A 27,374-nucleotide genomic window follows, 5' to 3' on the forward strand; every position below is an offset into this window, starting at 1 on the left:
ACAAGATAGCACTTCGATCCATTGTTGCATTGGATTTTTGCAGCTGCTGCTGTATCGTTATAGCCAACACAAGCTTGCCCTCTAGTGGCTCCAAAGGGAGTTGCCACATTTCTGTGTTGCCCATAGTGACACATGACTTTGGTACCAGAGGCAAACAATCAGAAATAGACAGGCTACTCACATCCCCATTACAACGACCTTCACTTACACGTCCCAGCTAAAGTGACCACATCTCCGGTGCTCTCTCCTGCAAGAGACACACGCAGAGCTGTGCTGTACGTGTGCTGCAGTAGTGTCACCTTGATCCCCACGTGTTAATTCTCATCCAGTGAGCTACAGTAACTGTAACTGCTTCGTGATGTTATGATAATGCACACATAGCACTTGTCCTGTATGCTTGACAAGTTATCCATCATACGAAGGCTTTCTACTACTGGTCTCAAAAAACCCGTTAGCAGTCATGGAACAAAGGGGAGAGCTTTATTCCAAGAGATATTTACAATAAGAAGTAATTTGCCACCTTCTGGAAGTTCTTAGATATGACCATAAGAATAAGATAATTTGGTGTCTGTGCGAGTGCAGCTTAGTGCAATACTCACTCCAACCTACTATCAGTCTGTTAATAACTGACAAAACAAAAATCATTCAAACTGCAGTAACTTAGTGCTACTGTAGCTTTTAAAGTAGGCTATGTCCAGCTTTCCCGGGTGTGCAACTGAAGCGCTCCGCTCGCGTCGCATGATTTGCTTTTTTTTAAGAAGACTGGTTATTTAGCCGTTTGTAGGATTATGTGATTTACTTGTACTAGCCTATCACGTCACATCGATATTTAAAAGAGCTGCCTAGTTTACTAATACATCATGCAAATGTCAGAGGTGGAAAGTAACGAAATACATTTACTCACGTTGAGTAGTTTTTCTGTGTATTTTGTATTTTTAAGTAGTTTATAAAATAGGTATTTTATTTGATTACTTGATCGGTATTTTACTTGATTACTTTTTGAGTGAAGTATTGTACTTCGCTACATCAAAAATCCCATCCGTTACTTGAGTAAAAAAAAAAGTTAAGACTAACGAAAACAGAAAGGGAGAGAAAAAAATCGCGCCCTAAACCACTAGCCTAGTGATAATGATCAGCATGTAGCCTACAACAGGACATGAATCAAGCTGACGCCATGCAGTCTTTCTAAAAGTGATGGAGATGGAGCTGGATCACGATATGCATCAGATTAGCCTAACCTATAAAAGTGTATTTTCTGCTATAATGGGTTGTCTCAGTTCGTTTTAGCACCAATGATTGCGGAGATATTCAAGCAAACACCATGGGATTTCGTGTTTTGACGTTTGTGCTCACCTTTCTTTGGAAAGAAGTTTATTAGCTGTTGTTTTCCCTCATTTTGATGTCTCTCTTTTTCCTGTTTTGGCCTTTGTTTTTAGTAACCTGACTTGGCTTTCTTGGAGAAAGACATTGCACCAGCTGCACAACAATTAGCGGTCCACTACTAGCGATGCTCAACTAAATAAACAAAAGATAGACTGCCTTATGAATCGTGCAGGCGGACTAAACCATTTAGCTCTTTAGCAAGGGAGAGTGAGAGTGACCTTAGACAGTTTTCACTATGTTTTGTATACAAAATCCAGTCAGTCAGACTTTACATTTCGTCTGACGTTCATTTTTACATTTAATTTGGAAGTTAAAATATTCAGGTAAAATAAATATATGGTGGAAATGAGTATTGAACGCTTTTTTTTTTTTTCAGTAATTAGCCTAAACCTCCAGTGAGTCTATTCGAAATTTTCACCACACATTATATTAACACACATATAAAAAATCCAAACATAAGAGTTTTGTGTATTGAAGTGGAATGACACAGGAAAAAAGCATTGAACGTGCCTACTGAAATTTCTTCAATACAGCCTTTGTTTGTAAAGACAGCTTTAAGACATTTCCTGTATGACAAAACTTATTAGTCGCAGTATCAGGTGTGATTTTGGTCCATTGTTCTAAACAGATTCCAGGGGTCCCTCTTCTGAATCCTGATCTTTAGTTCCAGATTACTTCCAGAACTGTTTAATTGAATTTAATTGAATTGGCTGCCTTCAAGTCTTTCTGGAGCTTTCTCCGAGTGGTCCTTGGCTCTTGGAATTGACTATCCTTCTGACTCCCTGGTCAGAAATATTGCGAGGAGATCCTGTGCCCTGTGCCGGTTGATGATGCAGTGATGTTTCTTCCACTTGGAGATAATGGCTCCCATGCTGCTTACTGGAAGATTCTGAAGTTTTGAAATGCATCTGTAACCAGTTTCATTGATATGTTTTGCAACAATAAGGTTGCAAAGGTCATGAGAGCTTTTTGCTTTTATCCATCATGAAATGTTTCTTGTGTGACACCTTGGTAATGAAAAACCTTTTTATAGCCCATCAATATGTAAGCTACTAACCAAGCTTATATTAATTTGCGCAGATAGAAAGGATAACTACTCTCTAACTACTTACAGATTCCAGCTCGTTCCTTCCCTTTCCTTGCCTTAGTGCTTTTTCTTAGCGTGTTCAATACTTTTTCCCTGTGTTATTCCACTTCATTACACATGACTCTACTTATGGAGTTGTTTGGATTTTTTATGTGTGGATTACCTGAGTTATTACTAATGCCTGATGAAAATGTTGTGCCCCCTGTATTCCACTTTTCAAGGGCCCTCTCCTCCATTGCCCTATACTTCCTACTTTCCCCCCTAGTTCGACGCCCTTTAATCTGCTGAACCTTCTGCTCGTTTCCAAATATAAAAAAAACTCTCTGCAACTCAACATTGGCCTGCCTGCCTCAGCTGCCTGTGAGGGGCTTTTCAGTTGTGTTGGATTACTGTTCACTGCAAAGCGACCCAAGGATGAGTGCAACTAACTTTGAAAATCAACTACTGCTCAAACTTAAAGAACTTAAAGGAGGTGATTTTTCACATAGATCTCAATTTCTCAACATCCTTATCAGGCAAGTACCTCCACTCGGCGGCCATATTGCAACACTTTTTGGGCACTTATCGTGCATCTATTTCGGCAGAAATGCGTGTGCGTAGGCTTCACGACACCAATCTTGCTCCAGCAGCGAGATCACAACAGATGATTGGCACGATGTCTTCACAGCACACCACATGATTGGCTCAATGTATTTTATAACACACCACATGATTGGCTCAACGTATTCACATGTCAACGTTTTGCCGCAGAAGGGTTGTGATATGTGTAGACAACTGCCATATTGGCGTTACAAACTAACCCCATGCATTACTATGGAGGATTTTTTAAGTGCTGTATCTCCTCATTATAAAGTCTCTGGTAAAACTGGTTGTTCTGGTACCCACCCTCCCTCCCCCAAAAAAGTAACTAAGTAACTTTTACTTAAAGTACATTTTAAATTAACTACTTTTTACTTTTACTTGAGTACATTTTCAGATCGGTATTTTAACTTGTACTTGAGTAATATTTTATCAAGGTATTGGTACTTTTACTTGAGTACAATATTTTCATACTTTTCCACCTCTGGCAAATGTTATCTTGTTACAATTGCAATAGTGTCTTATTATCCCATGTTAGGTTGGCCACTGTCACATTACACTCAAATAAAACATTAAGTGCATGCACTTACAAATGTAGCCTATATGTCATTGTTTTCTATGTATTTTTCATTGTTTTAAATGGAGAACAGTCATGACGTGAAAAAACAGTGAACTAAGAGGGATGGGAAGAATGCACCCAGGAAGCAGTCTGAAGCCTGACTTTATCCCACAAAGAGCACATGATCCAGTCTGGAATATCAAGATGTTGGCATCCACAGAGGTGAGTAACAAACTCCATAAACTACTTCACATGTGGACTGTGTGAGCAATCCATATTTACCTACAAGGAAAACAAACTGATATACAACATATGGACAAAGTCTTTGCGTCTCTTTTCCAAAACCTGCCTCCCATGGCATGTGCACAACTGATGGCTTTATTTTGTCTCATTACACAGGTTGTTAGCCTGTCCATCAGCAATTTAGATTACCGTAGATAAACCCATGACCATCTGTCACACATTTTCCCTCTCTTTCTCCACATTTCAATGGTCAGCAATGTGCCAGTACCAATGGGCAAGGATTGAAGGCAAGCCTAGAATCGACTTTGTAAGCTCTGTGCCTGTACAAGCCAAACCAAAAGAACAAACTTTGTCATTCTTTATTTTTCTGTTACTGTAAACACTCATTAATTCACAGAGGTGTTAAAGCTTGTTAAAATGAGTACACTGCAGGACTGTTTAAATATGAAATAACTCATGTAACGTGAAGATTTAGTATATGATAATTATTAAGAACAACCAAGACAACATCTGATTGGGGGATGTGTTCTTTCTTTTATTGTGTTCAATTGACTTACTGTAAGAATATTTAAAAATCTGTAATATTGTTATGATTCCATCTGTTCACAGAAGTATTTTTGTGTGAAATTGTTAATGGTAAAGAATATTAAAACATTGTTATTACATTGACTTGTGTCATTGAATTTATTATGTAATTAATTAATATTGAATTATTTTACTGGAAAGTTGCGGTATAGTATTATTTACCGTAAAATAAAACTAAAGTAAGGGCATCAAACAGTACACTAATATTGCGGTAAGGGCATCATACTGTACATTAGAGTTGTGGTAAGGGTATACTGTACACTAAAGTGGCTGTAAGGGTATCGTACTGGAAAACACATCTACCCCCATCCTACATTAGAAATCTCAATCACCACCACTGCAGCTCCCGGGTCCCTTAGATCCTGTAGCTTATGTGTCCTGCATGTTCCACCTCACTCAGGCGGAGAGGTGATAGAGCTTTTGATGTGGCTGCGCCACGCCTATGAAATCAGCTGCCACCTTCCATCAGAGATGCTCTCTCTATTATAGTTTTAAATCTAGGCTCAAAACACACCTTTTACCTGGCTTTTCCTGCCCTTTTATAATTGTTATATCTGTATTCATGTTTTGTCCTTTTCTGTAACTTAACCACAATCTGTTTATTGCACTATGTACGGCACTTTGGTCAGTGTAAACTGTATTTTAAATGTGCTTTATGAATTAATGAAAAAATGACTTATTTACTTAAGAATCTACATGCCAGTGCATATCACGACTCATTTGCAGAGGCTACACACAGGCCTTGGCACATGGTCCTTTATAAAAGGGTGAGCTCTCACTGTTACTTTGTGATAATGTAATAGGAAAACTTAAGGCACGTTAAATGACTGTGTCAACAGAACAGAACAGAACAGCACAGACTTCAGTGTTCAGCATAGCAGCAGCCTGATGGCCTGGTTCTGATGTATCGGGCTAAAATGATAAGGCTGTGTGTGGGATGTATGTGTGTGTGAAAGGCCAGCTGGATGATCATGGTCTCTGCATGTACCGTATGTCAGCATGAAGATGAGGTTGATCACACATGAGTGGTGGGTGTATAAAAGAAAGCGCCAGCATCAGGAAGACTCTAAGATCACCATCATGATCTGACTGCTGCAGCTGGTCACTTTCTCTGCTCTAGGTGAGAGAGTTGGACACCTGACCACCTGACATGTCACCCAAGTCATTTAGTTTACTGAGCTGATGTTTATTGACAGTGTGTACTGTATGTATCCACATATGATAGGACGTGCATTTTTTGAATTTCCCCTTGGGGATCAATAAAGTATCTATCTATCTATCTATCTATGCCATGCTCATAGATCTCTCGAGGTCACCGGGTACTGTCGGTACGGAAAAAACAAAAACAATCGGTTTTACCTATAGCTCGAGTTGCTACAGCCAGCAGCTAACGCAGCCAGGCAGCTACAGCACTACTCTGGGGGCATGTCTGTGAGCCTCAATGCACATGCCCCCAGAGTGCAGTGCTGTAGCTGCCTGGCTGCGTTAGCTGGTTAACAACAGAAGTCTTTACAATCCCTGAATTACATCCTTGCTGTGCATAGTCAACAATGAGCTAATACCTTGTCTATATCTTCCAAAGGAAATCTTCCTGACAAATAATTCACAATACAGTCATCGGTATGATGCTGAGAAAATGATATATTTAAGTAGGTTAAGCTTAAAAATGTGTGAAATAGTATCCCGAGCTGGCCATGATTGGACCCTGGTCACTTGAGTCAACAATCAGTCAGGTTCTACAGAGAGGTCCTGTTCAGGACAGGCAGGGTTGCCAAAAGCCATGTTATAATGACGGTCGTCCTCGGTTATCAGGCAGACACAGGGTCCGTCCTGAATGCTGTCATCTGGGTAATATGAGATGAACTCCTCTGTTTCGGCCATGTGGAGGCGGTAGACCTTGATGGTGTGGCGCATTGCGCAACCCAGGAGGAACATGTCCACCTATAATGACGAAATGAAGAAAACAGCCTTTAGTAGGCAATATCACAAAAGAAGCCTTTGATAGAACTTCTCACCTGCCAGTCAATGGGATAAAAATAACAACGACAACAACAGTCTCCCTGACCCCTCTCACCTGCTCCATGCCTCTACTGAAGCCCACCTGACTCAGGTGGTTGGCAAGGTACGAGCGTGGGCACGAGGAGCTACTGCGGGCGAATAGCAGCCAGCAGAAGATTGGCACGGTGTCGCCCCTCTGCACGGCAGCATGCAAGTCCACGGCGTGGGCTAGCATAAGGAGCTTGAGTGCCTCCATGACACCAAACTCGTCTTCTCCGCCCTGAAAGAGCTGCTCACACACACTCCTGCGACATTCAAGGCCAGGAAAGACTGCCGCCGCACGCCACTGTAGAGACACACAAACATTAATACAGAATCTCAGCAAACACAATGTGTACCTTGCAATAATGACTGATATAGAAAAAATTTTCACCAAATGTAACATATTACTACAGGTAACACAATATCGAACCACTGCATCAGTATACAAATTATATTTGTACCCATTTCTGAAGAAGGCCCAGATAGTGTTTCATCAGATCCACAGCATTTCCGATCCCAGTCGTGTACTTGCATGTATCAGGAAACAACCAGCCTTTAATCAGACCGTAATGAGACTCAAGCTCTTCAGGGATCTAGGAAAATGGGAAAATTCAAGTGAATACATTGAAGGTCCTGATTTAACCTTGCTCTACTATGATGGAAACAAATTACTGTGGTTAACAGTGAATCACATTTTCCCAACATTTTCTCCACTTAAAAATGAATAGATCCAGCAGCTTTCAAAAAATAAACAGTTGAATTTCTTGGGAGACATTCTGTATGAGACCGTGGTAACTCTTCCAACAATGTACAGCCTAGGGTAGAGGAGATGGGCTTACCAATAAGATGCTCTTCTGCTTCAGCCAGCCAGGAAGCTTGGTAGAGCGCATCAGCGCCTGGTACAAGGAGGCTCGCAGGGCACAGTAGTTGTCTCCTCTGACCCGCCGGAGGAACCCAAAGCTCTGGGAGAGCACGGCGTAGCCCTGGAGAATGGCCCACACAGAGAAACAGAGTGAATGAGGATTAGTGGCAGGCTGGACAGCTTCTCTTATTAAACTTGCGAACAGTGAAAATGCAAACGTAACATGTAAAACAGACCTTTCTAATGATGATGCTCTTGGTGGACTGCCCTTTCAATTCCCTCTCACTGTAAATTGAAATGGCCACGGGCGGCCCAAAGCCACATCGGCCCTGTTCTGAAATTGCATTGAGAGGAGTGACGAGACTTGTACTGACAATGGAAATGCAAAGAGCAAATATCAATACAGCATTTAAGGTCATGTACCAGTAATGTCCATGAGACCTTGCCTCTCCGACACATTCTCAATCTCCTCCTCGCTATAATAGAGATCTTCTTCACTGTAGGGAGAGGTTGAATGCTTTTGGTTAAATGATTTAAAGACCGACTTGATCCAAAACCATCTCATTCATCTGCTACGGTAAATGGTTGTGCAACTGACATACCAAGTAAACCAGGCCTCACTCCCAACTGACAGCGGGCTCCAGCTGCCAGTGCTTCCAGGTCTCTCATCCAGCCATCCATCTCTCAACCGGTCACCCAGTGAAAACTCAGCGCTCAGGCCAAACACCACATCCTGAGGGGCAGAGGCTGCAGCAGAGCCTCTGTGCGTAAACAAAAAGTAAAGCTGTGATAAAGGAATGTAATGTACCTACCAAGATAAACGCTTTAAAAGCTGTGCATGTCTGTTCATGAAACAACTGAATTGTTTTGTGCTTACAAATGTCTCCAAAAGGTGTGTGTCTGAAGTAAGGTAATCAAACTATTCCTGACTCACCTTGCAGAAGCATCACCGGGAGCAGAGTAGAGCTCAAGGCCACTCTCAGGTTGCTGTCGCTCCATGCTGAACAAGTGATCACGATCACTCCTGTGCTGCAAGACAGTCTCAGCAAGCTTGGCATCGTTCAAGGGGAAACCTGTGCCAAGCATGGCGGGGGTGAGCAACCGCTCACCCTCACTGCTGTGCAGTGGGACGTCCTGTTTGTAATCCCCAACTGCAGAAGGATAAAACAGTACCTGGTGTCCACAGATGTCCAGCTGGGCATCGATCTCAAGAGAAACTCCCTTTGGAGCCTCGTACACCACTTCCTCAGCCGAGGGATTCTGAACCAGCCGGTTCTCCAGCTTTACAGCTGGTATGGTGACAGGATCCAGGGACTTTGGCTTCTCCATCGATACGGCCACAATCTCAGTGGCCTTTGTCAAAACTTCTGACACCAGTCCTGCAGCAGCTACCTCCTGTTGATATAGGAGCACACTCTTGTCCACAGCAGAGGCTGCATCCACACGGACGTTGGTGACAACTGCAGATGCAGTAGGCTTCTCAAGCAGTACCTGGTGTCCACAGATGTCCAGCTGGGCATCGATCTCAAGAGAAACTCCCTTTGGAGCCTCGTACACCACTTCCTCAGCCGAGGGATTCTGAACCAGCCGGTTCTCCAGCTTTACAGCTGGTATGGTGACAGGATCCAGGGACTTTGGCTTCTCCATCGATACGGCCACAATCTCAGTGGCCTTTGTCAAAACTTCTGACACCAGTCCTGCAGCAGCTACCTCCTGTTGATATAGGAGCACACTCTTGTCCACAGCAGAGGCTGCATCCACACGGACGTTGGTGACAACTGCAGATGCAGTAGGCTTCTCAAGCAGTACCTGGTGTCCACAGATGTCCAGCTGGGCATCGATCTCAAGAGAAACTCCCTTTGGAGCCTCGTACACCACTTCCTCAGCCGAGGGATTCTGAACCAGCCGGTTCTCCAGCTTTACAGCTGGTATGGTGACAGGATCCAGGGACTTTGGCTTCTCCATCGATACGGCCACAATCTCAGTGGCCTTTGTCAAAACTTCTGACACCAGTCCTGCAGCAGCTACCTCCTGTTGATATAGGAGCACACTCTTGTCCACAGCAGAGGCTGCATCCACACGGACGTTGGTGACAACTGCAGATGCAGTAGGCTTCTCAAGCAGTACCTGGTGTCCACAGATGTCCAGCTGGGCATCGATCTCAAGAGAAACTCCCTTTGGAGCCTCGTACACCACTTCCTCAGCCGAGGGATTCTGAACCAGCCGGTTCTCCAGCTTTACAGCTGGTATGGTGACAGGATCCAGGGACTCTGGCTTCTCCATCGATACGGCCACAATCTCAGTGGCCTTTGTCAAAACTTCTGACACCAGTCCTGCAGCAGCTACCTCCTGTTGATATAGGAGCACACTCTTGTCCACAGCAGAAGCTGCATCCACACGGACGTTGGTGACAACTGCGGATTCAGTAGGCTTCTCCTGTTGTGAGATCTCCAGTGGCAGGCCTGGTTTTGACTGGCCAGTGCCCTCGTCATTAGTGAGCAATGGTGAGTCAGAGCTGTAAAGTAGGATATAGTGTGATAATTATCAGGATTTGGAAGGAAATGCAGGTATGACAGCTGATCCTTGATTTTATCCTCATCCAAGTCTTTTAAGTAGACTTTTAACACTTTTAATACAGATGGCCATACATTCTGAAAAGCATAGGCATAGAATTGTTCTCTATCTTACCTATCTGCCCTGGTAGCGCCTACTGAACCACCCTCCAATGTTTTTACAGAGGTCTGCTGGGTCTGAATGTCCTCATGCAACCGCTGCCCTTCCTCCTGATCCTCCCGGCGGTCCCGAGGATTTGGACGAAAACAACAACTCACCGTGTTCCCCATGTCCTGGGACCTGGCTGGGGGCTCAGCTCAGGTGCTCAGGCAGGGAATGGAGCCCTTGATGGCATCCACAATGTGAACCTGTGTAACTGGGAGAGATTAAATTGGGTTCATGAGATGCAAGTGCAATATGAGTTTAGAAACTAAATTTCAGCTCTCGGCTGTTTCCTTCCAAGAACTAGCTGAAAATAAACACATACTATGTAGTTAATTGATTAATACACTACAGGGCGCTCCAGCCTTTTTCGCTCGCACGCACACACGCAGGATTCACCATTGTGCCTACCCCCTGAAGCTTGCGAAGATATTTCAGTAGATTCTCTTTCCGACAAGTAGACGCTGAACAGTGCTTGACACTTGTGGGGTTCAGAGGAAATGGTAATGTTCTGGTGAACATTTCAGTTACGTTAGGTCCATAGGGGCTCATCATAAAGGCGACCGAATGTTGACCGTCTATGACGTAGAAGTCAAACGTTTGCGTAAGTCATGTCTGCCTCAGAAGTAGGCTAGGCCAGAGCGGTAGATAAAACTAGATTATAGATTTCTCTCTATGGTTCTGGGCTACACTATGTCTCAGGTTTTTGAATGTCTGTCTTCTGCTTACTGAGTCGCCCCATCACTAATAAACATTAGGCCTACCAGTTCATAGACTACGCATATTTTACTGCCATACTAATAATGAACTTTAAACGACGCAGCCCTGGCCCTGGTTAGGCCATAGGCTACTTGATAAAAACGGTCATATTCCATTATCACACATTATAAAAACGGCCGAGATTTAGGTTAGCCTCTCTCTCCCAACGACTAAAGAGCACTTCACCGTCGTCAATGATGGAGATGTCCGTTTTCACAAATGAAATCTTGAAGGTAGAAAGATTTAAAGATTAAATACACTAAGTTGCAAATCACATAGGCCTACGGTTTTTAGTTACATTTTACACAGCATCGCGGGCCTCTTGCTTCCACACTTCCTCATCCTCGATTCTATGTCCATATTCCGGTCCTCTTCTACGCACTGTTAGACTTACTGTAACCCTCACAGTTACTCACCACAAAATGGCCAGTAAAATACCATAACATTATTATGCAGTATCACTACTGTAGTTTGCATTGCATTTTGATGACGTTTCATGTAATTTATGGTAACTTACTAGGAATTAGGTAGTTCTTGGCAGCGCTAGCCTACTGTTAAACACATTGACAGAAGTCCACTGTGGCCTGCTCTAAGGAAGTGCTATGCTTGATGGAAGTGCTCAGAAATATATATATATATATTTAGTTATTTCACAGTTGCTGGGTTTTTTGAGTGTTATGTATGATTAAACCAACTGTACACTTCATATGAAACTTAGGTGGGTTGAGGGGCAGATGATTACTCAAATCAATATGAAATGAGGGTTCACGATCAAGTATGTTTCTGTGTGCTGTTACGCAGGTGGTCCCATTTTTATACACAGCTGCAAATGCATCTTTTAAACCTCGCATACATATTTTAAATATTTTTTTAGAATCCCAAAGACTTCAGTGAGTGGTGCTCACTGGTTCCAGGCTATAAACTGAGTAGCATAAAAACCTATCATCTAATATCTGACTATATCTGAAGATTTTGTTGCATCTATACTGTGGACAGTGCAGCCTACCTTTTCTCTCATCCCTGGCAATGACAGTCTAGGCAGGAAGAGCTACATTTATTCTGAATGCTGCTTGAGGCCTCTATTAACATGTTTTCATCTATTGCTGTAAATTATTTGAACACACTGGCCAAATTTCTTGTTTGCTTTCACTTCTGTGACATGGATAGATGATGGCCATGTCCACAATTATCTCTGGAAATTGGTTTGCCGACGTCAGATCCAGATGATTAACCTAATGCATACAGTGAATAATGAGTGACACTTCACCATCTATCATCCTTCAAGCAGTAGTAAAGTAAGCCTGCAATATTATTTTGGTAACTTTTGAACTGGTGATTAGACTGCATGAGGTTTTGTTCATAAGGCCTACCAGACTATTATGGGGAATACATGAAATGCATAAATGTGGCCTCACTTGTCAATGAGCTGTGTATTGGTTACTTAGCTTCTGGCAGCCTCCACAACCTGGTTATGTCCAACATTCAATGTGATTTCCAAAAGTAAAACATGAAAAAAATATTCAATAAAAAAGGACTCAATCAATTCATGGCTGAATAATTATTCTTATTAAAACAGTAAGAAAAACACAACACACAAGTGTTTACATGTCTGAAACATCACAAAAACCACACAAAAAATAGAACAAATAGAACAATATATACAAATATATGTACAATATATACAAAATTCACGACCGCGCAAAGCGCTTATACGACCCTCCGTTTTTGTGGGTCCATTCATCCAATGTAAACAGACTCTTGCCCACATTTCCGGGTTGATAGTTCCTGAAGGTGAAAGAAAAAACAAAAGCCACATGAGTGGGGGAAGACTAAGAGCTCTAGAACAGGGTTTCTTAACTGGTGGGTCGTTGAGCTTGTGATTAAAATAAATAAATAAATAAATAAATAAATGAATGTATAATTCTACCTTATCAGATCTAAAATTGGACCTTTATTTGAACAGACTTTATTCGTAGCCAATGTCAGTCATTACCATGGACATACACAATGTGACCGGTCATGTTAGACATAATTTTAGCGGTAAATGCAAGTAGGCTGCAACCCTGAATATTTGAAGTAGGCTAGGATATGAATTTACTTAAATTGAAGACAAAATAGAACAGTGATGTGCAGTGAATTGCTGGCACATGAGAGAATCAAACCATCAAAACTAAAATGCCACATGGAAACAAGGCACCCCTGTCAAAGTTAAACCTGTTGAGTACTTTGAAAGGTGACATTAGGAGTTGACTTCACAAATGTGATGCCAAACACACCCATGTTCCAAACCACCATATACTGTCTATGTTCAGCCTGATCACAAAACAAGTGTAGATCCTAGTACATATGTGTACTAAGTGACAGTGCCAGACATGTGGACTCGAGTCACATGACTTGGACTCGAGTCAGACTCGAGTCATGATTTTAACCCTTAGAACCCTAAGCTGCTTTTAGGGCATTTTCACTACCTTTATTCATAAGGATTTATTCTGGTCATTGTAAGTGCCACACACACATATTATATATTGTTTTTTTCAGCAGAGTCTAGGCTATCTGATCTAGGCTATATGATTTCATGTATTAGTACTAGCATTGATTTTATTTTGATTAAAATATAAAAAGCGTATTATAAAAATGATTATATTTCGACATGTATCTCACCACAGCAAGCTCATAGCTCTACATGCATTTCATGCGTGTGTAGGGCAGACTGTCCTGAATCGGACAATATAATTGCCATGTTGGAGGGATACTCTGGGGCTGAGCAATTTACAGAATTTATTTAGTGATGAAAAATTACCTTTCTGCGCTCCATATCTGTGACACGAACTGACCTGACTTGACCTGAGGTTGCGTGTTAGCCTGCGTGCCTATGGTGTATGTACTCATGATTCTCAACTTTTTACTCCATTGCCATGAACAAAGTAAAGGCAAAAAAGGTGTTTCTTTGTTGAACAAATTGGGATGCAATGTGAGCCTTGAATTGGATGCTATGCAGGAATTTGCTAGGATCTCAAAACCGGATTATGAGCATGCTTTGCCATAGAGAAACGCACGATAACATGCTTTGCCACAAGAACAGACAAAAACGTGGGGTAAGTCCAGCTATATGAAGTTATTATTTAGCTGTCACTTCATCAAATGATAGCTCTGCGTCTCCTCTTTCATCTGACATGCGTGGCATATCTATCCGATCACGGGTCCGCGAGTATTTCAAACGAGAGTAATGGGTGTGCAGCGTTGGTTTGTGTACATGACGTTATTATTTTGCCGTCACTTCGTGAAGGGAAGGATCGATAAACATGGTACCAATGGATAGCCCTGTGTGCCCTCTTTCATCTGATATGCGTGCCATATCTATGCGATCACGGGTTCGCGAGTAATTCAAACGAGAGTAATTGGTGCGCATGTGAACGCAGAGAAGTATAGACTGTAAATATGATGCAATTTGATTTAATTTCATGATATTTTAAAATGTTCGTACTTCATCGTACAGACAAGTGGAAAGCCCCACTTCTGCTCTGTAATGCAATAAAGGTCTTACTGATCCTAGCACTCACCAGCCGTCTTAAACTGGCAAGTAACTGTTAAAAACAGCACTCACTGTGTTGACCATCACCACTTGTGTAATGGAACTTGGAGTCTTGAAGTCTTCAATAATTAGTTTACATGAAGCACATGATATTATGCCGATTTAAACGCATTCCACGTAGCTAGGTGGATACTGGCTACCAGGCTCATAATTCACTTTTAATTGCAAACAGAAAATGTCTAACAAGCATCATGTCATTACATGCTTTTATTTCCAAAGGAATGAAAGCTGTTTGTGCCAACTTAATATCATGCTTATCATTGTTAATACTGTGCTATACATGTGGCACAAACAATATTAGAGTTTGTGGACTAGCCATAGCTATATTTGAATGGAGCTGGTAAAAAAAAAGATAATTAGGAGAACGTGTGGCCAGTGGCACACAATGGGCTTAAAGTGACAGTGCACCATTTACAAATGAATTAAACAGCATCACATGTATAGTATTTAAGAAATTAATACTTTAAAACAAAATTACTTTGTCATTATCATCATTTAAATAATACAGAAGTGTTTTACTTTTACCTTTGTGGTTACTCAGTAATTTTGTGATTTATGCTGTATTTAATATGCCATATACTGTAAGAAGTATTACGGATTTTGGTTGAATTTTCCCAGCCCTAGTCAATAGGCGATTTATTATTTAGAAAATGGCATTGGTAATTTCAGTCTGGGATTTAAATGATGCGTTGGTAGGCTATATTCTCCTATTATTATTATTATCATTATCTAAAATATAGCTATGTTCCAAACAAGTAGGTCTACAGGCACTTTGTGTGTCTCACCATATCCGTTGGCTTGAACGCTAAAATATATACAGCAGAGAAAATAAGTATTGAACACGTCAACATTTTTTTCAGTATACTTCCAGAGAGGCTATTCGCATAACATTTTCTACAGACATTAGTATTAACTTAGGTAATCCACACATATTAAAAAATCCAAACATTAATGTCCCTAAGTAGAGTTATGAGTTATGGCACAGGGAAAAAGTATTGAACACACTAAGAAAAAAACAGTACACAAAGGCAAGGAACGAGATGGAATCTATACATAGTTAGAGAGTAATTATCCCTCCTATCTGTACAAATTAATGTAAGCTGGGTTAGTACATATTGATGAGCTATAAAAAGGTTTTTCGTTACCAAGTTGTCACACAAGAAACATGTCATGATGGGTAAAAGCAAAGAGCTCTTCCAAGACATTTGCAACATTATTGTTGCAAAATATATCAATGGAACTGTTTACAGATGCATTTCAAAACTTCAGAATCAGCAGTATTGGAGCCATTATCTGCAAGTGGAAGGAACATCACTTTTTTACATTAATACACAGGATTAGATGTTAAAATCCCTTGTGCCAAAATCCAAGGTAAAAACATTCAGAAGCCCCTGCTCAAGTTTAACTTTAAAAAGCACACTACCCACAAATCCGCCAACAAATGGTCACAAGCACAATACAAATGGCCCATCCAACAGCAGTATATAGTATGCGGCATGTCATTGGGGTTATCAAGTGGGCACCCTCATTCACCGATGTTTCGTTAAGTTAGGCCCACGACACCTCATGAAGGCTTAACAGTGAAACCAGCGTCCTGGAGACACTCCCCTCCATGCTGCCACCATATTACCACATTGAAATATCCAGTACCCAAAATACTCTTAACCAGCCCAGGCATGGTCAAGGTTGGCTAGGTTGGTCCGTCCCGTTGATGTGGACTGAACCATCGCCATAAAAAACCCTGGCCAACCAACCATCAACCTAGGCACAGCCCATCACAAACACAAAACAAATTAGCCAGTTAGCTTAGGCCCCATCACAAACACAAAACAAATTAGCCAGTTAGCTTAGGCCCCATCACAAACACAAAACAAATTAGCCAGTTAGCTTACGCCCCATGCTGCCACCATATCACCACAACAAACATCCAAATACCCTTAACCAACCTAGGCATGGTCTAAGTTGGCTAGGTTGGTCCGTCCCGTTGATGTGGACTGAACCATAAACCATAAAAAACCTTAGCCAAGTACCATCAACCTAGGCACAGTCCATCACAAACACAAAACAAATGAGCCAGTTAGCTTACCTTAGCTTGCGCCCCAGGAAGGGTAATTTCTCCTTACCCACAACCATTCGCTTGCCCGTTCTGCTGCTAAAGACATGTTACTAACCACCTGCCTTAGACTTCGACCACCAATGCCCAATTCAGACAGCAAGCCAATAGCAGATCTGGCCACAAACCCACGTGCACCGATTTCAATAGGCCTTAATCATGCACTCCAACCTCGCTTAGCTGCCTCCTCTGCTATTTCAGTGTATTTAGCATCATCAATCAGCCATGCACAGGATCTCCTCACAAGATTTCTGACCAGGAAGTCAGAAGGATAGTCAGTGTAGCCTAAGAGCCAAGGACCACTCCAGAAAGACTTGGAGGCAGCAGGTTCAATTGTTACAGAGAAAATCATAGGTAATGCACTCCACCGCCATGGCCTCTATGCACGCTCACCCCACATGACTACATGTCATACTACACACCATATTTGGAGGAGAAATGGCACTGTGCATCACCCTAAAAATACCCTACCAACAGTGAAGTTTGGAGGTGGAGGCATCACGGTGTGGGGCTGTTTTTCATCTCATGGTACTGGCAGACTTCATACAGTTGAAGAAATGATAAATGGAGCCATTTTTTCTGGGAGAATCTTGCCATCCACCAGAACAATGAGGATGAGACATGGCTAGACCTTCCAGCAGGACAATGATCCAAAGCATTCATCAAAGGAAACTCTCAATTGGTTTCAGAGAAAGGAAATTCAGGCCCTGACTTAAATCCAATTGAACAGTTTTGGAAGTTACCTAAAGATCAGGATTTACAAGAGGGACCCCTGGAATCTTCAATATTAAAAGACTATCTATTTAAAAGAATGGGCCAAAATCACACCTGAATACTGCGACTGATTAGTTTCGTCATAGAGGAAATGCCTTGAAGCTCTCATTACAAATAAAGGTTTTTCCACAAAGTATTGAAATTTCAGTAGGCGTGTTCAATACTTTTTTTCCTGTGGCATTCCGCTTTTTTACTCATAACTCTACTTAGGGACATTAATGTTTGGATTTTTTTATATGTGTGGATTACCTAAGTTAATACTAATGTCTGGTGAAAATGTCATGCAAATAGCCTCACTGGAAGTATACTTACTGAAAAAAATGTTGACGTGTTCAATATTTATTTTCCCCGCTGTATATGGGTCGCAACTTTATGAACATGGGAAATTGTGGGTCCCAAAGCCAGACCAGTTAAGAACCACTGCTCTAGACAACGGAGTGTGTCCCCTTTGTGTGTGTGTGTGTGTATCCTTTTACAGATATACTCATACAGTAATCGTGCCGTGTGTGCGTGTATTCTTTTACAGATATACTCATAATCGTGCATGTATGATTTCAGTTATTGTGGTGCGTCAGTGAGTACAATATCCTCTCAATGGGTGACTACTTATGAGATTGTCAAGTTTTTGACTGCCAGCACATTACATCTACTCAGAGATCTCTAATTGATAAACGTTTTCAAACAGATTAAATGTAGTGTTTAAAATCAATTTGTACAATAAATACAATTTAAGCTAGCCTGGCTAGTTTTGTGTCGCTGGACATTAGTCTGTAACTTTCTAGGGAGGACCAATCAGCATGCTAAGGCCAGGGGCATACTTGCTTACACATCATGGCTGCCACACGTGCGTCCATTTGGTGCGTCAGTCTGCACATCCTCAAAAGTGAACACGACATGTATGCGAGATGCAATACATTAACGTTAGGGGCAAGGGTATAGACGCAGTAGGTGACTGTACACGAGCATGCAAGACCAGCATTATTTACTGCTGTGTTTGAACTCTGTGGGTCTGCTCTCAAGTGGAGACTTCCAGTAACAAGAGTAGCGTCTGCGTAGTACTGAAGGATTCTTCTGGTCAAAGCTGATTGGCTAGAGGCTGGTCCACTGGTTTCAAAATACAACTGAGGTTGATGCCCATCAGAAAGAAACAAAGAGGTGTTTACCGGGTGGTAAGGTCTGATGGGTGCTGCCACGGGTGCTGTTCATTTGCTACCGTGTTCATGAGATCCAGGAGCTCATTGAAGGCACCTGCCAGATTAAACAGCTGGATTAAACCCTGTGTGTGTGCAGTTCAGGCATGGTTTGGTGATTACAACATCAACATCAAAACATCATCCATCTGTCTCAAAATTAGACAGACTTCCCAACTCTGAACTGCATGATTTTAAACTCTATAGCCAAAACACATACTGTAAACACATTCTGTATACCTCCTTTAGGGTTCTCCCTCATATGCCGGCTGACCGACTCAACATATACATCTTTCTGATGCTGCCACTCCTCCGGCCGGTCAAACACCCGTGGCCTGAAAGACAATCACACACACACAGTTGGCACAGCGATTTGGGGTTCATTTGAACTCATGATCTGAATGCTCTTTCTCTCTCTGCACCTCTTGTTTGACGGTGGGGTCACTCGACGACCTGCTTTGAAGGTGTGGGAAGCCACTGGCGCAGCTGGAGATGGAGCCTTCACACCTCCAGACCCTGGCAGCACCACCTTGGATTTTACCTGAACACAAATGTATGTGGGATTTACATGAACGCATGTCTGCAATGTAGCCAAATTCCTATTTTCTGTGACCCTTTAATGCACACAAAGAGCTATATAGTCTCAACACACATCACAATCTCAAGTCACTGAAAGTTGATGCTGTGGCAAAGATGGACCTATTTTTACCTATTTAAAAACAAACTTCAAATGACATACTAAATACAAAAGAAATTGTTCAAAACAGGTTTAGACTTTATTTTGTTTTCCCCGTTTTGATTTGATATAGATATCCCCTTGGGGTGAAAGTGCAACAAGAAAAAAGGCAAGTATGATACCCATATATCAGAAGACTGAAAACATTTTTGAAAGTCCACAGTAGGCGATCATACCCTCCCACTAGTTTCTATGAACTAGATTCCTTTAAATTATTTCCCCATCATGCACCAGATATCAACAGGAACTCAACAAAGATTGTAAACGACCCATATAGCCTACCATAGGGCCTCAAATTTTCGTGCTTCTGCAGCATTGTTACATCTGTGTGTTACAATTGTTACAGTGTGACATCCCCAACCTGTTATGTAGGCATCAAATTAGATCATGTAGCATGTGCGGGTGAAGTGTTTAGATTCGAAGTAGTATTTTCAGGCAGGTTGAGTTGTTCCGTCACATGGAATACTGATAATTTCTAAGAAACGAAATAAACAAATAATCATATAGGCTAGGCTGCGGTTGTAACCACGTTACTCCTTCCGGTTTGGTGCTGGAGAGAGCTCATTATTGTTTTTTTTAGAAACTGGCCACACCATTATTTGCTTGAGACAAGACTAAAAGACAAATGTGTTTGATATGTCATAATGTCAAGACTGTAACAAAAACTGACTCAGACTTAAAACTGCTAGGATTGGCACCTTACATAGCCTGTGTGTGTGCCCCACAGAGTAGAACTCCATGATTTCATTCAACTTTGGACATTTAGTTACCAACTGCTAAATCTACTGTGTCGGATGCGGGTGCGGGTCGGGTCAGACACGGGGGAGGGACGGGTCTAAATCGGAATTGGCCTTTCATAAAACATCACGTGCATACGAAACAATATTTTCTACATATTAACACATCCTAAATAATATGCCTGCAATTCAAGTTGATAAAAGCATTTGAAATGCATGTTTCATACGTGCCTTCCCAAAACTCTCTAGGCGCCTATACTTTCACTTTAAAAAATCACATGCGCGGGATCTGCCTGCAGCCTTTCAGAACAAAGTGGCTGCTTACATTGATTAAGGAACATCTAAAGATGACTCTTTTGACATGTCATGGTGGAGAGATCATGCTCGATTATTTTCCAATATTGCTTAGATTGTGAGATCTATTGACATCCCTGCAAGCGAGCGAGATTTCTCCTATGCGTGTGAAAAGGTAGGCCACATTTTTTCCCATTCAATCTTGCACTCAAATAAACGGGATAGTGTCACACGTCCTATGCCTATTTCCATAAATTTTCATAGGCTAATGCATAATCCGGTGTAGGCTATGACCGAACCATTCCTTCATTTAATGTAGGCTAGCCTACTACTGCTGTTAATAAGTTTAGTGATGTGTGTGCAAGGCGGTGTTTGAATCCTAAATTAGGCATTTGCGTGGCGATAGCCTGGTAGCCGCATCTGCTTGAAGAGTGGCAAAATGTTATCACTCGAGTGTTGTATTGTGGTAGCATAGGCTACTTTTCATCATGTAGGATAGGCCTGTCAACTTCAGCTGAAGTTGGATCTGCAGTGTTAATGGTTGTGTAAAAATTAGTTCCTTAAACTTGTCTGTTTAACTCGGGTGGCAGACTGTTTTTAACTCGGGTACGGGTCGGGTGTCAGTTTTATTTAATGCGGGTGGGGTAGGAAACGGATTTTAACTACAGTAGCTCTGGTGTTGGAAAACGGGTCGGATGCGGTTTTAAACATGACTGGTAAGGGTGGGTGCGGATTTTAAAAATTGGACCCGTGCAGGACTCTGCTACGGGTGCTCAAGGGGAGCGCGTCGGTGGTGGAAGTTAGAGAAAAAATATTTTCTCAAATTTGAGGTCAAATTCGAATTAATCGATTTATCACCCAGCCCTAGATGGACCTAAGGCAGTGTTTTTCAACCACTGTGCCTGGGCACACTAGTGTGCCGTGAGAGATCATCAGGTGTGCCGCAGAAAATTACCCAAATGTCACACACTGGTCCAGAAAAGCAACTGTTGCATCAAAGAATTTGATGCAAACCACATGCTCTCATTGATTGTATGATTGCACTATTTGTGGTATGCAGGCATTGTACAACGGGGGCCCCATATCCAGTATTCACAGAATCACATATCCAGTTCATAACAACAATTAAATTAGATATAGTCACCTACAAATGAAACAGAGGGCGCTTGTTTTATTGAGCGGGTTTTGCAGAGAAGCCTTAATAAGGCCATATCTGTGTATTATTTGAAATTTTAGGCTATGGCATGTTTATTTTTTCTTCACACAGGATGTTAGTGTGCTGTGGGACATTTTAAGTGTCAAAAGTGTGCCGTGGCACAAAAAAGGTTGAAAAACACTGACCTAAGGGAAGCCCAAGACTGAGGCAAAATGTAACTATTTTTGGATCCTGCTTTTTGCATAGAGTTGTTACACACACACACACACACAATACCTGCACTTCCAGCAGGGTGCTCTCCCACAGGCCATCACCCCTGCTGAGGCCAGAGTCGTCCAGAGCGACTGACAGATCAGACGTCGACTGCCTCTGGCCCTTGAGGGGGGTGGACATTATTGGGGTTTGGGAGAAATCATGTGTGAAGGATTTATAGCCCTCATCTGGGTAACGGATGGGGCTGAGGTGCCCAATTTCTACAACAGGATCACCACCTTTGCTGCTCATCATGTCAAGTGACTAACAAAAGACAGGGAGAAACAGCAAGTTATAGACAATCCATTGAGAAGGGGATGTACACTTGGGAAGAAATGCATTATCTTTCTTATTACACTGCCGTCACCTTGCTTTAGGTTGACATATATTCTTGGCACAATGAATGAACCAGGGTAATATTAATGAACCACTAGGATAATCCATTTTGAAGTCTGTTAAACTCATTTGATATGATCTTGATCAACATGTGGTCCCAACTCGTCTCCCTCCCTGAATCAGGATAATCAGCTTACTTAACCATGATTTCCTAATTGTATTCTTATCCTCCTCCACGTAACCATCAAATTGTGAGGGGGGAATAAAATCACATATAAAAGTGTAAAGTTCAAGTTTATTTCGTGCAATGATCTTCATCTAGCAGTAGTACTTTTTCACCACACCACACCACTAGCTGTAATGTTAGCAAACAGGTGGTCATTGAAGCTGAGCAGAGCAACATTTCTAAAATAGCATGACAACCACAGCATTTGGGTCAAGTATATACATATGCACATTAAACTAGCAATTTAGTGTAACAATAATACCATTTAAAAAATGCATATGCTACATTTGTCCGACACTGTTTTGGGAAAAGTGTGCTAAGAAGCTAAAGACGCATGCCGAGCTAGCTGTCTAGCTAGCCATAAACTAAACTAGCAAGGGTTTATTGGGTATGTGTCAACTTAACTTAGGTAGGTTTACTTCAAATGACTTTTTCTTTTAAAAAAAACAGTAACACTTACGATGCCACCTTTTCCAAATAGATTGTAAGAGTACTTAGCTGCTACTATACTACTGCAAACTTCGTTTTCGTTCAGTCCAGTCGTTTTTCCGCGTATTTTTTTTTTTGGCATCCATCTAACCTTAGCCACGCCCCTGCTGTTGATGGGGAAAGCAGATCATTTTGGTCACCTGTCAAAATGTGGGTCGGCAATTAGGTTGGCGTTGTGTATGGTCATTGGTCATAGCTGATATTTTGTCTAAATAAGATAGTAGCGAAAATCTGAATGTAGACCTTGTAGTCCATATTGCATGCAACTGTTGTTATCTTAGCCTAGTTTTCAGTGGACAAACGAGGAGGATACTTGATTACTAACCAACATGTCAGTCTTCTTAATGGAAACCTAGACTAGCTACTAAGTGTTGAGCTTATGATTCTTTCCTATAGTCGCTGAGGAAAATGCTCCTTTTTATATCATACTAGCATTGACATATGGTGTAATACCTGGTCCACAACTGAATGGTAGGCCTAAGCTACTTTACAGCAAAGCAGTGGTCCACGGGTTTTGGCATTGCACATGTTGAGGGACAATATGTGTGCATGCAATGTTTGGCTAAAAACTTGAGGCACAGATGAAACCTTCAACTTGCTATAAACCTAAAGAGTTTTCAATTGCAAGATTTCCTCTTTTCGTACTTTACCAGTTGTAATCATTTTTCCTAGACCTCTACAGGGATGAGAGGCCTTTTAAATCAGCTGTACTTGGCTAATACAATGTATTCCCTTGTACATTTTCAAGAATTAAACCATAATTTAATCCAGCCATATGATGACTGGCTCCAAGGTTTCTTCACTTAACGTACAGCAAATCACACAATAAATTACATGTACATTAGATTTGATATCACAGTTTATTAAATTCAGAGGGCATAGCATGTGATGGTCAGAAATGTAATATATTTTAATGACTACCAAAAAAAATGTAACAAAAATGTCTAAAGACTAACACTGACATCTTGTGTTTGAATGTAAACTTCTTTCCTCAACTTTGCAATAAACAATGACAAGAAATGAAGGAGGAAGAGAGCTGATTCACTTCATGTGGTTGGATTGTGATAACTGTACAAACGAGAGAGGTCAGGTAGCACAACCAATACTCCCTCTACAAGTCAAGGACCCGACATTAAACCATTTCAGACATGAAACATTCCACATTAATGAATCTGTTCATCTCCTGAAGATACACTTCTGCCCAACATCCCGCTTGCTTGGTAACGATGATAAACAAAATATGCTGTTGTCATCAGTAAATTGATGAGTAATAGTGAAAGCAAGGTGAGAAATTCGTAATTTCTGATTAGTGAAACGTGTGAGAAGGATGAGACTGAGGGAAACTACAATGAATTCAATTCACTCTATAAAAGGACTGAGGGGTAAAGAGAGTGCAAAAATATTAATTGTAGAAAAAATAAGGTTATCTTCTATAGCAAAAACTATAGCCATATTATGTTTACTGACCCTCATCTGATGATGCAGCAAGCCATACCTGGCACTGACCATAGGTCTAATGAGTCAGTTAGTTTTTCTTAAGCTTAGATCAAAATTACTTATTTTACTTTTGGCATTTGTGACTGCTACTATGAGGCCACCATAGAGTTGACAAATGCAAAATGCTGTGAATGCAAACCCTCAGCCCAACAGACAAGCGCACGCGCGCACACACACACACACACACACACGCACGCACGCACACAAGGAGTCAGTCTCCACATCTTGAAGGATGTCTAGACTTGGACCTGCATTTTCAGAGTTGCAGCAACTACTTTAATCTCTCAAAACCACCTCAACCAATCACTCTGCAACTGATAAATTATAATACATTTACAGGAGAAATCCGGCGAGTTTTCACTTAGATCTCCGTTTCTTGAGGTCACCGAGTACTGTCTGTATTAAACAAAATGAAAACGATTGGTTTTACTTAGCTCTAGTTGCTACAGCCAGGCATCTAGGGGCACTTCACTCTGGGAGTTCACAGTCTGTGAGCTCCCATGTACATGCCCCAGAGTGCAGCGCTGCAGCTGTTTGGTTGTGTTAACTGCTGGCTATTGCAACTCGAGCTAGGTAAAATCAACAGTACTCGGTGACCTTGAGAAACGGAAATCTATGTGAAAACTCACCGGATTTGTCCTTTAAGCCATGTCTTATAAATTGTTTACACAAATACATCAGGACATACAAACATAAACCATTGGATTCAAATAAAACAAACTCAGAAAGTAACTTTGTAACAAAGGACTGGGGCAACATTTTCAAAACCAAATGTAATTAGTGAAGAAAGATCAAAGAAAAAGGAAAGTAAAAATAAAAAAGTAAATAAACATCAGTTATATTGCTTTGCTTTGGTTCGAGTTCTAGAGGTGACCAGAAGTTCATGTCGCACCATACGGGACGAGATGATTCCAGCCAGAGCTTCTAGGTGGAGCAAGGCATGTCTTCTCTGGTCCAGCAGCAAGCCTGTCCTCTGTACTTTCCCCTCAGTCATCTCCCTTTTGTCCAAGACATTAGAAGCCAAACGAGTCCTCTCCATCCGCCTGCTCCGTGTTGCTAGGCGACAGGCACTCCTCTGCCTGGAGGTCCTGAGGGCTCACCCCAATGTCCAAGACCTGGGGGTTAGTGCGAGACTCAGCGAGTCTGGAGAGGAGACAAAGGGATACCGATTAGCACTTACATTACAGACCTCGAGGGGTAAAATAACACCCTTCAACTAGCAGGGCAAGATAATGGCATAATGGCAGGTCTGCAGTATTTTACATATAAAACAAGTCTGCAACCAAGAAAGGTCACTGACCACACAGTTCTGCAATGGCTGTGCAGTATACACTGATTGTATTAAACACAATACAGCATTTTATCTTCAGGTGAATGGGTGGTTTCATACACCAGGGAATTTGGTGTATGAAACTGAGACCTGCTAACTATCTGAAGTCTTGTGCAAATAATCAAGGTGTATGATGATGACAATTCATATGACAAAAAAAGATGACATACGACTTACATAGTACCTATTGATGGGACACACACACACGCACACACACACATCAATCTTTCATCGTAAATTACCATCGTCTCGCTCACTCAGTGATGAGGCAACAATGGAGAGGAAATGGCTGATGGCATGATGCAAAGGAGGGAAAGATGAAAAGATCAGACATTTGGCCACAATGCCTGGTGGCTAAAACCCCATGGGGTGAAAGTGATGTGTATGGGGGTGGGGGGTGAGGGGCTGGTCCTGACACAGCTCTGCCATGGGGCAGAAGCTGAGAAGAGACAACCAGCGAACTCACAGGTGTTCCTCTCATGCCTCCTATCCTGGCTCCTCCAAGACCATCGACCCGGCAGGACTGCATGCATGAAAACAATGGGTGAACCTCACAGCAGAACAACAGATCTAACTGTTAACTGTCACTAAGTAGGTGATGAAATATGATGGTCACACCATGTTTCAAATCAGAGAGGACTAAGAGACAGGGGCCCGGGGAAGGAGGCAAGTTTGGGGGGGGGGGGGGGTTGGGGTGGCTTCACCACTTTCCAGAATTTCCCCTGGGATTGAGTCAAGAGCTGAAGTGGAAGGTTGATCATCCACCTTATTAAAGACTAGTTTATATTCAATCCCAGGCTGGAAGCGGTGAGACCACACACACTCTGATGAGACCAGGTTCACAGCCACAGGACAGATAGAGGGAGGATGGGCCTTGGGAATGGACAACACGACAGCACTAATCTACATGACACACAAAGATGTTCTGGGGACAAGACAACAGCAGATAATAGAAATGGGTCTGAGGTGCTAGAACCTATGAGTGAGTTGATGGTGGAATCTAACAGGAAGCTAGGAGCAGGTACGCTACAGGACACTGCTACTGGGAAATGGTGATGGGCTCCATCATGAGAAGGGTCTTTACCTGTGGATGACTCAAAGCTATCCAGACTGCGGCTACGGGAGCGCAAGCAGAGAGGAGAAAGTGAGGAGTTGCTGAACGTTCAGAGAAATCCAACACACAGCAACATTTTCCATACAACAAGGAGACGAGTTAAGATTCACACATCTCTTTAGAAAAATACATTTTCTAAAATGACAGTTTCTGGAGGGGGAAAAAAAACGTGCTATAAGAATTTCATTTTGTTAGTAAATCTATGCTGTTTGACAAGTTTTGTAAAGAGAAATCTATAGGCATGCAGCTCTCACTTAGCATGTGTTGTTGTTCCACCAATAGACACCAGATGGCACTAAAGCCTTATCTATCCAAGCAGCGTGGTCTGGTCAGTCAACTTTGGGACAGACGCACAAGACCAATCAAACCGCTGGTCACAGGCTGATGTCCTGCCCCACCACACAACAGCCAGCCTGACATGAGGTCACTGAGTAAGGTCACGGGGGCTAATGCAGATGACCTCATAGTGGAGGCCCCAAGAGGAAGTGAATTCTACTGACTCAGGCTGGCTGATTGACCTGGTGACCTGGAGCACGGATGCTTTCAGGCCAGAGCTGGTTCTCCCCACAGCCCTGGCTCCATAACGCAAAAGAGGTGAAATCAATATATGGACTAAATTATGCCAAGCAAGTGTTTGTCTGGGTAAGGCTATTTATATAGCAGACAGTCAATACTGTACCTGGTGTCTGATTGCTATTCCTCACTGTGGTCTTTTGTAATTCAACA

General features: G+C 42.0%; 3 protein-coding genes across 9 annotated transcripts in view; all 3 read right to left on the bottom strand.

Annotated features, from left to right (window-relative positions):
* Window positions 1-6,057: 6,057 nt before the first annotated feature.
* LOC121693769 lies at window positions 6,058-10,705 on the bottom strand. Of its 5 annotated transcripts, none has more exons than XM_042073419.1 (11): window positions 10,465-10,705; window positions 10,027-10,267; window positions 9,753-9,853; window positions 8,273-9,434; window positions 7,941-8,099; window positions 7,762-7,835; window positions 7,575-7,672; window positions 7,316-7,459; window positions 6,938-7,069; window positions 6,511-6,780; window positions 6,058-6,377 (listed from the first exon to the last, which is right to left on the bottom strand). In XM_042073419.1, exons 2-11 carry the CDS (start codon window positions 10,179-10,181, stop codon window positions 6,162-6,164), a joined length of 2,511 nt encoding a protein of 836 aa, XP_041929353.1. In that variant the 5' UTR covers window positions 10,182-10,267; window positions 10,465-10,705; the 3' UTR covers window positions 6,058-6,161. The 5 variants fall into 5 exon arrangements, with proteins under 5 accessions (XP_041929353.1, XP_041929354.1, XP_041929349.1 ...); XM_042073420.1 differs by having other exon boundaries at window positions 8,273-8,511; window positions 8,830-9,853; window positions 10,465-10,704; XM_042073415.1 differs by having other exon boundaries at window positions 8,273-9,853; window positions 10,465-10,704.
* A 1,650-nt stretch (window positions 10,706-12,355) lies between these two features.
* Window positions 12,356-22,827, bottom strand: LOC121692978 (S100P-binding protein-like). The gene is made up of 6 exons (XM_042072084.1): window positions 22,679-22,827; window positions 21,681-21,920; window positions 18,904-19,022; window positions 18,722-18,816; window positions 18,455-18,539; window positions 12,356-12,597 (listed from the first exon to the last, which is right to left on the bottom strand). The coding sequence occupies exons 1-6, from the start codon at window positions 22,787-22,789 to the stop codon at window positions 12,501-12,503; spliced, it is 747 nt and encodes a 248-aa protein (XP_041928018.1). The 5' UTR covers window positions 22,790-22,827; the 3' UTR covers window positions 12,356-12,500.
* A 721-nt stretch (window positions 22,828-23,548) lies between these two features.
* The window catches only part of ldlrap1b (low density lipoprotein receptor adaptor protein 1b), a 63,124-nt gene continuing 59,298 nt past the window's right edge, over window positions 23,549-27,374 (bottom strand). Inside the window, exons 9-10 of one of the 3 annotated variants that reach the window (XM_042072081.1) lie at window positions 26,619-26,650; window positions 25,365-26,057 (exon numbers count right to left, since the gene is read on the bottom strand). In XM_042072081.1, the coding sequence (XP_041928015.1) occupies window positions 25,861-26,057; window positions 26,619-26,650 (229 nt within the window). In that variant the 3' untranslated portion in view covers window positions 25,365-25,860. The other 2 variants (XM_042072083.1, XM_042072080.1) reach the window with 2 other exon arrangements.

Source organism: Alosa sapidissima, chromosome 19, assembly GCF_018492685.1.
Source record: "Alosa sapidissima isolate fAloSap1 chromosome 19, fAloSap1.pri, whole genome shotgun sequence".
NCBI lineage: Eukaryota > Metazoa > Chordata > Actinopteri > Clupeiformes > Clupeidae > Alosa > Alosa sapidissima.

Bases quoted from the DNA above. Each gene is read 5' to 3' on its own strand.
- LOC121693769 (XM_042073415.1), bottom strand. From the start codon at position 10,181: ATGGGGAACACGGTGAGTTGTTGTTTTCGTCCAAATCCTCGGGACCGC. The intron at 7,460-7,574 runs GTCTGTTTTACA...GCCATTCTCCAG, and splicing joins AGAGCATCATCATTAGAAAG to GGCTACGCCGTGCTCTCCCA. The intron at 7,070-7,315 runs GTAAGCCCATCT...CCATTTTCCTAG, and splicing joins AGCAGAAGAGCATCTTATTG to ATCCCTGAAGAGCTTGAGTC.
- LOC121692978 (XM_042072084.1), bottom strand. From the start codon at position 22,789: ATGCCAAAAAAAAAAATACGCGGAAAAACGACTGGACTGAACGAAAAC. The intron at 21,921-22,678 runs GTAAGTGTTACT...GTCTTTTGTTAG, and splicing joins TATTTGGAAAAGGTGGCATC to TCACTTGACATGATGAGCAG. The intron at 12,598-18,454 runs GTAAACACCTCT...TTTCACCTTCAG, and splicing joins CCATCAGACCTTACCACCCG to GAACTATCAACCCGGAAATG.